This window comes from Muntiacus reevesi, chromosome 6 (assembly GCF_963930625.1).
Source record: "Muntiacus reevesi chromosome 6, mMunRee1.1, whole genome shotgun sequence".
Classification (NCBI taxonomy): Eukaryota; Metazoa; Chordata; class Mammalia; order Artiodactyla; family Cervidae; genus Muntiacus; species Muntiacus reevesi.
This window is the reverse complement of record NC_089254.1, coordinates 48,264,475-48,280,025: the sequence shown is the minus strand read 5'-3', so window position 1 is coordinate 48,280,025 and position 15,551 is coordinate 48,264,475. Positions and strand designations below refer to the sequence as shown.

At 36.1% G+C, this 15,551-nt stretch overlaps 1 protein-coding gene across 1 annotated transcript in view; it reads left to right on the top strand.

The window, feature by feature from the left end:
- Window positions 1–15,551, top strand: part of CFTR (CF transmembrane conductance regulator) — a 197,247-nt gene that overhangs the window by 85,480 nt on the left and 96,216 nt on the right. The window contains exon 14 of the mRNA XM_065938474.1: window positions 15,403–15,497. Coding sequence (XP_065794546.1) covers window positions 15,403–15,497 — 95 coding nt within the window. The remainder of the gene's footprint in view (window positions 1–15,402; window positions 15,498–15,551) is intronic.

Genomic DNA, 15,551 nt, shown 5'->3' with positions numbered 1-15,551 from the left:
CAGAAATAAACATCAAAAGGCATAGAGATATTAACAGAATTATGTATATACTTTCAAGTTCATATATAAAACCATGTATGTGTTTATATATATATCTGAGTTTTAAACAATAGTTTAATATTGGTGACAGAGACCGTAACATCTATTATAACAGTGCTTTTTGTACTTATGTTGGGTCCAATAACAAATATATTGGAATTTCAGTTTATTTCAGTTTTCTGCTATGACTTAGTACCAAAGCCCAGTGAAAGAAGAGCTTTTATTTTTCAAGTTGATAAAATGTTCTCACTTCCTATGCTTTCTGATAAGGACTAATCTTTAGCCAATATTTATATGCACAGTTATTTGTAATCAAGTTTGACTTAGGCCAACAGGCTGTCATTCCTAATGAACAGAACTCCAATTTTTAATTTATGAATTTGTTCGTGTGTATTTCCTGCTGCAGAAGTTAACTTCCCTCTGTTGATACAAATCATGCAGAGCTACATCCACGTTTATAGCAGCTATGTGCAAAAATGGTTAGTTCATTCTTCTCCTCTTTGCAGTGTGCTCTTGGGCTTTCTCAAATTCTCTTCTTCCTCTCCTTTCCCTTCCCCTCTCCTCTGTCCCTCCAACACTTCTTTTCTCCTTCCTCCCCCTTGCCTAGTGTCCTTGCACATAAAGCACAATATAAATGCTTAATAATTATTGAACATTAATAACAATGACATTAACTGTCTAATGATTGATGGTTACAAACATTCCTTATTGAATAGCATTACTTCTACAGGTCATGTTCCCTCAACCCAATCTTTTTACCATCCTCCCTTACCACAAGCAGCTGTATTGTCAAGGTTGTTCTGAAGAGTGATAATACAGGTATAAAACAAGGTTTATGGTATTTTCCTATCTACAAAGTCACAGGAAGCTCGAATGTACTCAGCAAATATTGCATAATTACACAGGGCCAGTTAATGTAACACTCCACCCTTTTTTTAAAGTTCTTTCTCTCTCAATATAATACCCTATACTGTTTCTTTTGATATGTTCAAAACAGAGTTAATGAGCTTTGTGTTAGCAGTTCCTCTTTTAATAGCTTCTGATTTGTCTGGCTCAGCTGAATAATATCAGGTAATGAAATTTAGGTGCATTTAAAAAAATAAAGTGGTACACATTTGTGTAAAAAGTATGTCCATAACATGGGACATGTTATGTACTTCTAAATAATAAAATAAGTTAATCTTTATTGGACTTTTATTATAATATTACTTTGACCCTCTCTGGTACTCTTTATCGAAGTATTTTCAAGTACTTTACAATCTCAAACAGACTTAATATATTATGTGCACAGAATCCTTTGAAGTTGACATTTGTTTTTCTGACCAACATGCTGTAAAGGAAGTTAGCCAAGAGAACAGGTTCAAGCAGGCATAAAAATCACAGGTTTAAATGCAGATTCCTGCACTCTGGTCTATTTCTTCTGAGTAAGAATAGGTGCAGCAGTTTTTACAAGCTCCCTAGGTGATTCTGAAATAATTGGTCTGAAATAATTCTGAAAATACTTGGTCAAAATAAATAACTTTGAAAACCAACGATCCAGATATTTGATTTTAGGTAAGCTGCTGAGAAATTGATTAAAATGGCAGTGTAGGGCAGTTACAAAGAAATATTTTTCAGGGTCTCCTTTAACAAGAAAACTAATTGGATCACAATCTTTAAAAGTTTATATTTGATTCATTTTGACTTAGGTTTAAAAAATCTCAGTAGTTAATTTTTGTATAAGAAATCAAATCATGCCCCCTCTAGCTTGTGTGTGTATGTGTGTGTTCAGTCGTGTCTGATTCTTTGCGACCCCATAGACTGTAGCCCACCAGTCTCCTCTGGTTTCATGGGATTCTCCAGGCAAGAATACTGGAGTGGGTTGCCATGCCCTTCTCCAAGGGATCGTCCCAACCCAGGGATCAAACCCCCAGCTCTCCTGCATTGCAGGCAGATTCTCAATCATTCAAGCTACCTGGGAAGCCCATCCCTATACTTTAATTCCAATCAGTGTTTTCCTTCAACAGTTTTTATGGGTAACTCCAGAGAAGTTGCAGTGCAGGTAAAGAGAAATCGTTTGTCTCTGGGTACAAAGCTTCTCTGAGCAGCTCATGCTCTGTACTGCTTTTTAAACTCATGATAACACCAAGGCTGAAAACCAACACCCTTAAGATAAATATAGCACCAGATTGGAGTGCTTTTAGTAATCAGCAAAGATAAATGTTTAACAGTGTATTCAAAACAAAGTGTTTTATGTTAAATCAAATAGAAGCTAAATACTAATAAAGAACTCTACAAATGAACAATAAAGTAATCAGAATAAGTACTCACATTAGCAGGATATTGATGTTATTAATGTATTTGATCTTGAAATACTAGGCTTATTCACAATTCTCTTCAGTCTACCCCTATTTTGTTTCACTTAAATCTGAACAGCTTTCTATTAATTATAATCTTTGAGATACTTGTTAAATTATCCACACTGATGCATTTTTCTTCAAAAATGATTTCATTCCAGAAAAGAAGGTCAAATGTATTAGCTCAGAACATCAAATCTTTTTCAGGTTCAGGAATCTTTAGTTTCGTGTTTTATGATATAATCTGTATCACTAGCATCTATTCTAGATTTGGAAACATCCATTTGACAATATCCTTGTTTTCTTTATTGTTAGAGCTCTGGATGAATTTTAAGAACATTTCACTAAATCCTTAACATCATTCTTCGTAAACCCCAAGCTTTGAGCGGTCATTGTTACAAATGTGATACATACTTTTCCAATCCATTTAAATGAATTTACACTATATATATTTATCTATAAACAACACTTAATAGTTTTATGTGACTTCAAAATTTGTATAAATGCTTTAATTTGTACACATCATTCTTCAGCTTGCTGTCTTTGCTCCTATGACCTTTTTGGGGTCTAGCTATACTACTTAGGTGTAGAAATTCTATTTCACGCTTTTCATTTGCTGTATGGTGCTTATGTGTAACATTTATTCACCTTGTTATTGACATACATTTAGGTTGTTCTAATATTTTACTCAGCTAGTTCAGTCACTCAGTCCTGTCTGACTCTTTGCGACCTCACGGATTGCAGCACTCCAGGCTTTCCTGTTCATTACCAACTCCTGGAGCTTACTCAAACTCATGTCCATCGAGTCGGTGATGCCATCCAACCATCTCATCCTCTCTTCCCCTTCTCCTTCTGCCTTCAATCTTTCCCAGCATCAGGGTCTTTTCCAATGAGTCAGTTCTTTGCATCAGGTGGCCAAAGTATTGGAATTTCAGCTTCAGCATCAGTCCTTCCAATGATATTCAGGACTGATTTCCTTTAGGATGGACTGGTTGGATCTCCTTGCGGTCCAAGGGACTCTCAAGAGTCTTCTCCAACACCAGAGTTCAAAAGCATCAGTTCTTCGGCACTCAGCTTTCTTTATAGTCTAACTCTCACATCCATACATGACTACTGGAAAAACCATAGCTTTGACTAGACGGACCTTTGTTGGCAAAGTAATGTCTCTGCTTTCCAATATCACTAGATACTGCCAAATTGCACTTTAAAGCAGCTGTTCTGATTTACCCTACCACTAGCCATTTACGAGTGTTCCTATTTCCTCAATCTTTGAAAACGCTTCTTACTAACAGAGACTTGAAGTTTTACCATTCTAAGTTGTAAAAAGTTGTATTTTTTTTTTTTTTTTTTTACTTTTATGTACTTTGTACTGGGTGTTCATTGCTGCTTGTAGCCTTCCTCTAGTTGCGGAGATTGGGCGCGACCTTCTAATTGGGGCAGGCAGCTCCTCATTGCAGTGGCTTCTCTTATTGCAGAGCACAGGCTCTAGGCACACAGGCTTCAGTAGTTGTGGTGCGTGGGCTCAGTAGCTGCAGATTGCTGACTCCAGGGCGCGGTGGCGTCAGTAGTTGCTTTCCAGGGCTCATTGGTTGTGACTTGCAGGCCTTAAAGCATTCAGGCTTCAGTAGCTGTGGCTCATGAGCTTTAGTTGCTCTGTGGTATATGGAATCTTCCCGGACCAGGGATTAGACCTGTGTTCCCTGCATTGACAGGCAGATTCTTACCCACTGTGCCACCAGCGGAGTTCCCCTATTTCTTCACTGTTCTAATTTGCAATTCCCTGACTGCTTGTGATGTTATATTTGTTAGCTGTTTGACTACATATCCTCTGTCAATTGTTTTGCTAAGTTTGTAGCAGCTGAGAGATGTGCCTTATGCACCACTGTTGTAGGGAATGCAATTGAATGAGGGTCCATCAGTGTGAGTTGAAATCATTCATTTTCAGAGTTTGTTTTGAGACTACTCCTTCCATAGGCTGCTTTCCATGACTGATCAAGTATGGCATGGATACTGAAGCAGATCTTGTGTCTGAAAGACATGGGACTTATTTATTAATGGATTTTGTCTCAGAGACTTCTAGATGGCTCTGTCAAACCTTGCTTAGATTGTACAGTGTTCTAATATCTTTCCATTCAAGCTTCTATCCTTCTCTCCTTCACTCGGGGGTTGAAACTGCATCGAGGTATGACAGCTCTCCCAGCCTTCCTTGCCTCCCTTCCTATTTCTTTTATACAAGTATTTCCCATAATAAGATAATTTCATGTTTAATACTTTCTTGGTATCTACAGCTTGGAAGGACTGGACTAAGTTAAATATCTTGCATTACTATCCTTTATGGATGGGAGGTGATGCAATGTATATTTTGCTCTAAGATCTTTTGTTAAATAGTCTTTTGATTTTCATATAACAAATTGTATCTGTGTATTTCTTTATGGCTTGTTCTTTACCTTTTCTTTAAGACATTCTCACACAAATAATAAAAATATATTTTTTATATATTCTTAGTATTTTTAGTTTCAATTTTTACATCTAGGACTAAAAACTGCTGGAATTAATGTTTGTATTTGGTGTGAGCGAGGGTCTAATTTTATCTTCCTTAGGGATTTGTCCCAAGATCATATTTTGAGCAGTTTCTCCTTTCCCTATAGATTGTCATGCTAACACTTTTATGCTAGGTTCTGATCTACATGTTTATTTGTGAATTGTTTGTTCTGTTCCATTCATCTATCTGTTTAATCTCACATCACAATCTACTTTTGAAATGACAGTATTTATTGTCACTGTTCAGTTGCTAAGTCGTGTCTGAATGTTTGCAACCACAGGGACTACAGCACGCCAGGTTCTTGTGTCCTGCACCATCTCCTGGAGTTTGCTCAAGTTCGTGTTCATTGAGTTGGTGATGCTATCTAACCATCTCATTCTCTGTCGTCCCCTTCACCCTTTGTCTTCAGTCTTTCCCAGCATCAGGGTCTTTTCCATTAGGTTGGCTTTTTACATCAGGTGGCCAAAGTGTTGGAGCTTCAGCAGCAGTCCTTCTAATGAGTGTTCAGGGTTTAGGGTTAATGAGTGTGCTCTGGTGTCTTACTCCAGTTTGTCAACCTGGCCAGAGAGGTAAGTTGGGGGCAGACCTGGTTAAGTTGGATGAGGAAGACACGAAGTTCTCAGGCATGGAGCCACATCTTAACTCAAAATCCAGGTCTTTCATTAAGTTGTCCCTGGTAGGCTGTGTATTGTAAGCTCCTGAAGGCAGAGGATTAACCTTAACCATCTCTAAGTTGCCTAAAATATTTTATTCACTGTTTGGAACATATACCTATAATATCTTAAACCTGTCCTGGCTCCCAAAGCATAGAGCAAATTATAGCTCTGTCTTTGTCCTTGAGAAGCTCGCAGTCTTTGAGGATAAAGATAATGTAAACAGACAATAAGAAAAGAGATGAAAGCTCTTACGTAGGAACATAAATGGCTCTTAAAACACATAGAAACATGCCTTTTAAAGTAATGGAAGACTTTATGGAGGATATTAAATTTTTATTGACCTTAAAGGAATTTGCCAGATTAAGAAGTAGAGGAAAGTCATCTAGATAGAGGGACCAGCAGGTGCAGATGGTGAAAGATATGGTAAGTTTGGAACACAATAAACTTCAGTGTGGCTAAGGGTCAAGATGTATTTGGAAGGGTGTTGGGAGGTGAGGATGAAGAAGTGAGCTGGGAAAAGTTTTGTATGCCATCTTTTGAAGTTTGGATTATATTCTGGAGCTTACAAGGATTCAGTTTATTTTTTTGTTTGTTTGTTTTGTGATGTTTTAAACAGGGGTGTGGCATGATCAGTTGGATTGAATGAACTTGAATTGTTTAGAGTACTGTGGATCACATGTTCTTTGGTCAAGCTGTCCTCTATCAAGTGAGAAAAAATTTGACTTTTCTGTATTTTAGGGTCATGGGATACAATGAGCCTTCTCAGTCAGCTCTCATTATGTTATATTAACAGGATTGAAGAGGATAAACCTTTGGAAAGTGAGACAACTTGTTTGTTTAGAACTCCATTATCTTTAAAATATTTTAAATTTTTTTTGTTAAGAGAAATAGTAATCTAATTCATAAAGAAAATAATCATCCTCTTTTACTTATTGCAGACTTCTTTCTTCTTAGCACCATAATAGTGGATGATAGAGATCAAGCTGAATAAACACCTACATATTTGTATGCGTAACATACATACACAGGCTCATATGTATTATATGCACATATATGTACATGTATATGCACATATATACAGATGTGTAAAACTGCAATCTATTTGTGTCTATATATGTATGTATATTTGTGTGTGTGTGTCTATACTCCAATCATTATAATGAATATTTTGGATAGCAGTTTTAATAACTTCTGGTTAGATATACTAACAAATGAAAATATTTTATATACCATTAAAATATTATTGAGGAAAGTAGTACTAGAGGATAAAGTCTTATATAATATTTAAAACAACTTAAGTTTCCTAAAACAACAAACAACACCTTTACATTTCATATCAGATTAGATCTTTTTAAAATATTTTTGAAGATCTCTCCTCTTAAGCTAAATTTAGCCCAAGCCCCAATTTTTTAAGTTTTGCTATTGAAGATTGTAAAAATCCATTATAATTTTAGGAAATACATGTAAGACTTTCTAATATTACTCTTCTTCCATTCAAACTTTTTTCTTTTCTTTTTTTTTTTTTTAATAGTTGCTTAGCTTCTTTTTAAGTCATAGGCTCTAATGAGAATGACAAAACATGTTAGTTATGCTTGGTAAAAATTGCGTTTATTTAGATATAATTAAGCCAGGTAAGTTGAAAACAAATACTTGGAAAGGTAAAATCTCCTGACTGACTATAAATTATTTGAAACCTAGAATGCTTCATATAACAATCTGTAGAACATGACTGCACTCAGTAGAAGATTTTTAGCTCTAAATACCTTTATTATTAAGAAACAAGGTTAAAAATACACAAAATTTATATTTTTCTTGATAATTTTAAAGAAGGAACTAAATGAAAAGTTAAAAGAGAGTAAGTGATGATCAAAATTTAATTTAATGAAGGAGAAAACCAACAGAGAAATGAAAGACAATATAATTCCTAAAGCCAGTTCTTTGAAAAGACCAATAAAATTGTTGAATGTATACTTATCTGTAGTAAAGAAAAGACTTACAATATTAGGAATAACAAAGAAGCTTAAGCAAAAATATGAGCAGGATTAAAATTATTATTAAAAGTTAATGCAATTCTGTTGAAACAGATTTAAAACTTAGAGGAACTGGATGATTTACTAAGAAAATACAAATGATCAAAATTGAAGAAAGAAACAAAAACCTTGAATAGAGAGATTATCACTGTAAAGATAGTTCAATGTGTATTACTTAAAAAGACACTATCGGTGAAACGGACCACCAGCCCAGGTGGGATACATGAGTCAAGTGCTCGGGCCTGGTGCACTGGGAGGACCCTGAGGAGTCGGGTGGGGAGGGAGGTGGGAGGGGGGATCGGGATGGGGAATACATGTAATTATATGGCTGATTCATGTCAATGTATGACAAAACCCACTGAAATGTTGTAAAGTGATTGGCCTCCAACTAATAAAATAATATTAAAAAAACAAACAAACAAACAAACAAACAAAAAAAAAAAAAAAAAAAAAGACACTATCGGCAGATAATTGCATAGCTAGATTGTATTTCGCCTTTAACAGCATAACTTCCTATATTATTTAAACTATACCAAATTATTGACAAAAATGGAAAACTCTTCATTTTCTAAAGCCGGAAGCTTATTTGTATCAAAATCTGGAAAGTTATATAAAAAAGAAAACTGTAGTTAATCATACTTAGGAATATGGATATTTAAATAAAATACTATTAAATAAAGTATTAATAAATAGGATTCAGGATGGTATGAGAAAGGTGATCTAGCAAGATTCATGAATAGAAATGTGAGTGCTTCAATATAAAACAATCTGTGAATATGATATATTAATAATTTGTATATTGACAATGAAGAAAACCATGTAACAAGGTTAGTGGATGCTAAAAGAATCTAACATAACTTTAGCAGTGATTTGTAATAAAAATTCAAAGTAAAAATAGTAGAAGAAAACTTCATTTTAAAAAACTTCACAGCTTTTTTTTTAACCAAACATTCCAAAGTAAGCATTATTTTAAATGGTAAAATTTAATTCTGTTTGTCTTAAAAAAAGAATGTTACATGTTTCTGGAAAAAAAAAAGTGTTCACCTAAAAAACCCCCAAGAGATTCTAGCAAAAGCAGAGAGCAAAACTCTGCCAGAATTAATAAAGGAATATGATAAGATGGCTGAGTAGTAGATATGCGTACAAAAATAATTAGCTCTTCTCTATATTAGCAACAACAGTCTGGAAATGGAAATGAAAAGCTCTTTAATTCACACTAGTAGAAAATGATAAAATACTTAAGGATGGATCTAATAGGAAATGTAAAGAACATGTATATAGAAGATCAGAAAATCTCTTTGAAAGATCTAAAACAAGCACTGAATTAATGGAAAGATCATTAAGAGTTAGCATCCTAAGAGGGTTTTCCCAGGTGGTGGTAGTGGTGAGGAACCGCTCCCCCCCGCCCCCAACAGTGCAGGAGACAGAAGAGGAGCTGTGGGGTTGATCCCTGGGTTGGGAAGATCCCCTGGAGGACTGAGTGCCTGGCAGCCCACGCCACTGTTCTTGCCTAGAGACTCCCGCGGACAGAGGAGTCTGGTGGGCTTCGGTCCACTGGTCACACAGAGTCAGACACGACTGAAGCGGCTGAGTAGCACCAGCAGCATCCTAAGGTGCAAACTGCACTCAAACTTATGTTTATATTTAATGAAATTGCAAATATATCTGAATAAGATTGTTTTCAGAATTTTACTAAACTATATTTCATGTGGGAGGAAATACCAAAAGGAGTTAAGAGTCCATGCTTTGTAGACAAATTGCCTTAGTTTGAATCCTGACTCTATTGTTTTTTTGGCTGTGTTATCTTTGGAGTGACATTTACCTTCTCTAACTTTGAATTTTCTCATGTTTATAAGGGGGATAGAATTGTGATGAGCATTTAAAAAGTTAATACTCTTAAAGGACTTAAAATAGTACCTGATACCTATAGGCACTCAATATATGTTAGCTGTTGTTAGCATTGTTACTTATATTATTATTATTGTTAATATTGTTATATAGGAGACTGAGCAAAAAGAGACCACCGTTTATGAAGAAGGATTGTGCTTTGTCAACTATTAAATCTTACTTAAAGCCATTAAAAAACCTAAACACCAAAACCTCAGCAGAATATTATTGTAGAAATAGAAGGAACCAAACGGTCCTGAAGTAGATCTTTGGAAATGTGAGATGATGATAGATGATATATAAGTTAATTGAAAACATCATTTATTTAATAAATCATGTTTACTATGCCAGTAAAAGAAAATAAGACTAGATTCTTATCTCATACCTTGTATAAACATAATAGCTATAGTAGGTGATGATTTGAGGATAAGGGTACTCTCAGATCTTGCTGGGGGAACTGTAACTTTGGAAGTATAACTTTTAAATGTTGTTTTGTAAAGGATTCTGGAAACAGCATCTCTTAAAAAGAAAGAAGACATACCTTTGGTCAAGCTGTCCTACTTATGAGAATATGTCTTATAGAAATAAAATAACAAAATCTCATTGATTTATGTACAATGACTTTATCAGAGGTGTGTTTTTTTTTTTTTTTTTTTTCGGTATCAAATGCCAGGGAAGGTCATAGAACATCTGATAGACCTATATAATTTGAAATACAAAACCTTACACTTCCAGTCCAGTCTAGTCCAGACTGCAAAGAAAATTTGGACAAGTGAATTCGAGCACAGAGCTTCCTTGAAAGCAGCTTGTGTCCATCTACTTTCTTATTATAGAATTCTGATGTTGACTCATGAAGAAGGTTACTGTAGTGTTGATTGCTAAAGTATTTATTTGTCTAACTAGGTGTTCTTCATTCAGTAGTATCTTAGTTAGCAGAAAAATGTGGGTACTTAAAAATAGTCTTCTTGTTTATTTGTACTGCTAAAACATATTATAGTGGAAATTTCAAATCAAATACTATAGAATCATCCTAAAAGTGTGAAAATGTTTCTTGGAAAAGAGAAGGTAAAGAATTGACCTTCCTTACGCTCCCTTTGCAGAGAAGGCAATGGCACCCCACTCCAGTACTCTTGCCTGGAAAATCCCATGGATGGAGGAGCCTTGTAGGCTGCAGTCCATGGGGTCGCTAAGAGTCGGACACGACTGAGCGACTTCACTTTCACTTTCCACTTTCCTGCATTGGAGAAGGCAATGGCAACCCACTCCAGTGTTCTTGCCTGGAGAATCCCAGGGACGGGGGAGCCTGGTGGGCTGCCGTCTATGGGGTCGCACAGAGTCGGACACGCCTGAAGCCACTTAGCAGCAGCATGCTCCCTCTGATTATTTTACATTGAGAAGATAATAGGATGAATAAAACTGTCGTAGCATAGTATAGCATAGATAGATGCCCTGGAGGAGGACACGGCACCCCGCTCCGGTCTTCTTGCCTGAGAGATCCCATGGGCAGAGGAGCCTGGTGGGCTATATATAGTCCATGGGGTCATGAGAGAATCAGACATAACTTAGCGACTAAACAACAACAGCAAAATGTTAAATAAAATTAAACAGCCATCTTCAAAGTGATAGCATCTGGAAAGTATCTAGATCTAATCTGGTGTCACTCTTAAGAACCTTGAACTTTAAGTTTCAAAATATGTGACTGTGTACTTAGCAACCTCAACAAAAGTACACTTGGTGAAGACTTACAAAGTTAGGACTTGAACATAGGACTTCCAATTCTCAGTCCAGTTCTTTTCCCCTACATTATCCCTTGTACATTTTTATGATAATATGAATAAAGGCTATATTTTCAGACTAGAATTTGCTTTTCCTTTAGTAGGAGAGTGGGGCATATTATTACCTCAGGTGAACATTTTATTCAAGGCCAAATGAAAGTGAATGATGTATACAAATCATTGGTAAACATCTCATTCTAAAACTGTACATCACCAATGTTTGAGTATGATTTATGAACTGAGCGCTTTATATTAAATTACTTCAAATTTTTGAACCTGTTAAAGGAAGGTACTATTATTCCCTTTTATAGATGGAGAACTGAAGCCCAGAAGAGACTTGCTCAAAGCTACTTATCTAGTTATTAATGGAAACAACTGGAAAATAGGCCACTGTTTTCTGTAGTCAGTGTTGCCATTCATATTTTCTATTTTGTTTTAAGCTTTATTTTAGAATTAAAAATACTCCACCCAGATTGGCACATTTCATCTCTTTTATTTATATTTATTGAATTCCTTTGTACATTCCATATTTCTATTTCTCATACTGAGCACCTTTATAAAAGATGGTCTATAATTGCACCCAGGTTATGGTTAGGGGAATTAAATTACAAAGCTGTTAAGTAACTGAGATTTCACAATAGCTTATAGACCGGGGTTCAAATCCTGGGTCCCATGCCAGTTGAGTATTCCAGCTTTGTTCCTTATTGAACAGTCACCTCTAGCATGGTTTACATGACATCCCAACTGCTTTCTAAATGGGCACAACAAACATCATTCAGATTTCAGCTCACCAGTGACCTGGGTCAAGGATGCTTAGATTCAATTCTTCATGGCATTTTCCAAGAATGCACCCAACCTGGAAAATTCTCCCAAGCATGAGTGGAAGTTTCACACTGAGAAATCCCATTCTGTCTAAGCCAGGCCAGACAAGGTGACTGACTCACCAGGCACCATTCCAGGCAGACCTGGGCATCCCAGGGGTGCAGGCGTGGCTTACTGACTGAGTGCTGAGCATCCCAGGCATAGGGTAGAGTTAATTGTCATAGGAGCTTAAAATCTGATACTGTTCTGAAAATAAAAAGGAAACAGTAGCATGTATTATAATTGAAATAGATTAACGTGGTACTGAGAAACCATTTAAGCAGTTCCTTCCTTGAATCTTCATTTTCTTAATGCATTTTCTTCTTTCCCTGGACCAGCTCCAAGTCAGGATTTGAGGAGTGGTACTCAAAGGAAGTGCTATTCCTGGTCTTTTTTGGAGGAATTTAATGATATTCCATTCAATCTGAGTGTGTAAAGCTTGAGCTCACTTGAGGATCTTCTGATTTCTTTCTCTAGTGTTATGTTTCAGCCTGTTCATGTAGGAAAGAAGGAAGAGATTTTTTAGTTTCCTTCTCCCTCCTATTTCCTTGGCTTGTTGGAAGGATGAGTATTACAGGCTCCTGTGAGAGATATTTGGCTGAAACAATCTCTTATGTATTGTCTTAAGAAAATTATTGTAATAAATTGCGTTTGTATTCTTTGGACATTCAAATTCACCAGGGATATTTGCTAAAGTGTCAACTATGGTTCCTTGTCTTCTATCATTTCCTATATTCCCATTCATTTTTCTTGTCTCTTTATGCTGCAACTATCTTCCTGCTTTTTCCTGTTGATATCTGTTTCTTCTGACAATTATTCTCTTCCCCATTTTCTTTCTTTCTCTAGGCTTACACCTTTCTTCATTTTCTTTATCTTATATATACCTCTTTGTATCTTAATATTTTGTTTACCTTCCCTTTCTCCATTCTCTCCTCTTTTCTTCCTTCATTCCACAAATCTTTGTTAAATTGTTGCACTGGGCTAGGATTCTGCACCCTCCAAGTCTATAACTGTGTTATAATCATACCATCAAGATAGCTACTGATATTTCTAAATTTTAAAAATTAGTTTTATTTAACTAATACTGTAGTTTGATTTAACTAAAACTGTATTGAATTCAAATTTGAAAAAAAAAATAGCTCCAATAATTCCGGTAACCTCTGGCTTTTTCAGATTGTGTTAGAAAATATGCTTTACAAAAGCCTATACTCAATTTATTCATATATGAAAATGTATTCTTTTTTTTCTCTGAAAGATTTAATTTTCTAAAAGTGAATGGAATATGGTAAGGGAAAGATGGTACAGTAGAGAAGAATTACACCTGTGAGCTGTTTTACCAATTGCTCTAGATCGAGGGCAGAGGATGTGCTGCGTAGAACAGCTCAGTTCAGGCTTCAAGGTCGAGGTGCTCCTGGGTATGCTCCTTTAGCAAGACTGAGACTTAAAACAGGGGTGTGGAATTTAGCTGCAATCCTTGTTATTTGGATGGAATCATAGGTATGTGGTCTGGTTCATAAGTTGAACCAAAAAAATTTGGTCCAGTGGAAAGAAATGAAGCACTTGTTTTCCTGGGTCTTATAACTATGGAAGGTCCTCCTCACTGCAGTGCTATATGGGTCTCAGTGGTCCACTCCAGTGCCTAGTAGTCAGCTCCCCTGGGTCCTGCTGTATCTTCTCTTACGTGGGAGGGTATTTTTTGTTTTTTTTTAACCACATTTAAAAAAAAAATCATGTTTGGTCCTCTTAGGTCAAGAGTATTGACAACAGCAGTTCCTTGGAGGCAGTGGCTGGCTTGGTTTCAACTTACAGGAGCTGCCAGCTAGTTCATAATATAAATGATTACTTAATTTACCAGCTATAAATAGACAGTTTTGTATATGAAATTCTATTTAACTTTCATGTGGTAGATAACAGAAACAATAAAAGTAACCATTTTGTCGGTTTAAATATAGATGTTAGTGTCAGATCAAGGAGAACAGATAAACTACTTCTGGGTTGTGAAAGAAAAAAGAAGACTTGAAGAGTATTTTTAAGAGAGAAGAAGGTGGTAACAAAAGAAAAGAGAATATATATGGGGATGAGAAAAGAAAAGGCGAAGACCTTGTTTTGAACTAAAGACAGAATTGTTGCTTAGTTGCTAAGCCGTGTTCAACTCTTTTGCAACCCTGGACTGTAGCCCGCCAGGCTCTTCTGTCCATGGGATTTCCCAGGCAAGAATACTGAAGTGGCTTGCCATTTTCTTCTCCAGGGGATCTTCCCAATCCGGGATTGAACTTGTGTCTCTTGTATTGGCAAGCTGATTCTTTACCACTGAGCTCCTGAATACTATTCACCTGACTCCTCATTCTCAAGTCTCAGGGCAAACCTCATCTATTCCAGAAAGCCTTCTAGCATTTTCTGCCTACTTTATAATACTTCTATATTCAGAAGAATTAATTTGCCAATTAATTGTGTCTTGTTTTATCTTAAAGTGGTTAATTGATCCTTTGGGATGTTTTCCAGCTTTCTCCAGAATTATGGCTTATCTTCTGAGTTAGGCTTACAATGATGGCAATTTGAAGACAGTTTCTTATAAATTCTGATCTTTTAGAATGTCTAGCATGGTTGTTGCCACAGCAAATCTCATGACCTGAAGAAAGGACACATGTGGCAGGGAAGTGACAGGTGAGGCAGAGTAGATGGGGAGAGGACATAAGGATGAGGTGGGAGAATGGATGAGGAGGAGAGCTGTGTTGTTTGGGGGGTGAGTAGGTGAGAGAAGTGTGGAAAGGAGGTGCCTTGCACTCATGGTCACCCATTGAGTATCCTTAGATACTGCAGGGAGATGTAAATTATATTCTTTTTGTTTCCTTAGTAGGAGGTTTATTCATCTTTGGATATTTCCTTTTAAAAGGGTGGATTCAGATTGGAAGGAAGTGCATGTTAGCATGTTAATAGCCCTGGGTTTGTGTAATGGTCAGTGGATGGCACATCTTTACATATCAAATTTGCATATGCTTTACTTTTTATATTTTCCAGTTGTTAATGATCATAAATAGCAATTGGAAAATTAAAGAAAAACTCGTTTATGAAATTTCAGGGATGTTTTGACCAATTGAACTGCATTTGAAATAGCTGTGATGCGATGTTCACAGTTTCTGCTGTGATTACAGTGGAAGTCTGAAACATGATTACATTTGAAGGAAAATGTACCTTTTAAATTCAGATCTGACATACTGACAATTCCTAACTTTCTATTTTTTTCTTTTCTCCCTAACTTTCTATTTTTGATAATAGGACATCTCCAAGTTTGCAGAGAAAGACAACATAGTTCTTGGAGAAGGTGGAATCACATTGAGTGGAGGTCAACGAGCAAGAATTTCTTTAGCAAGGTGAATATCGGCTTATTGGTCCAGCAAGCATTTGTTGTATAAGTGAGTGCAAAA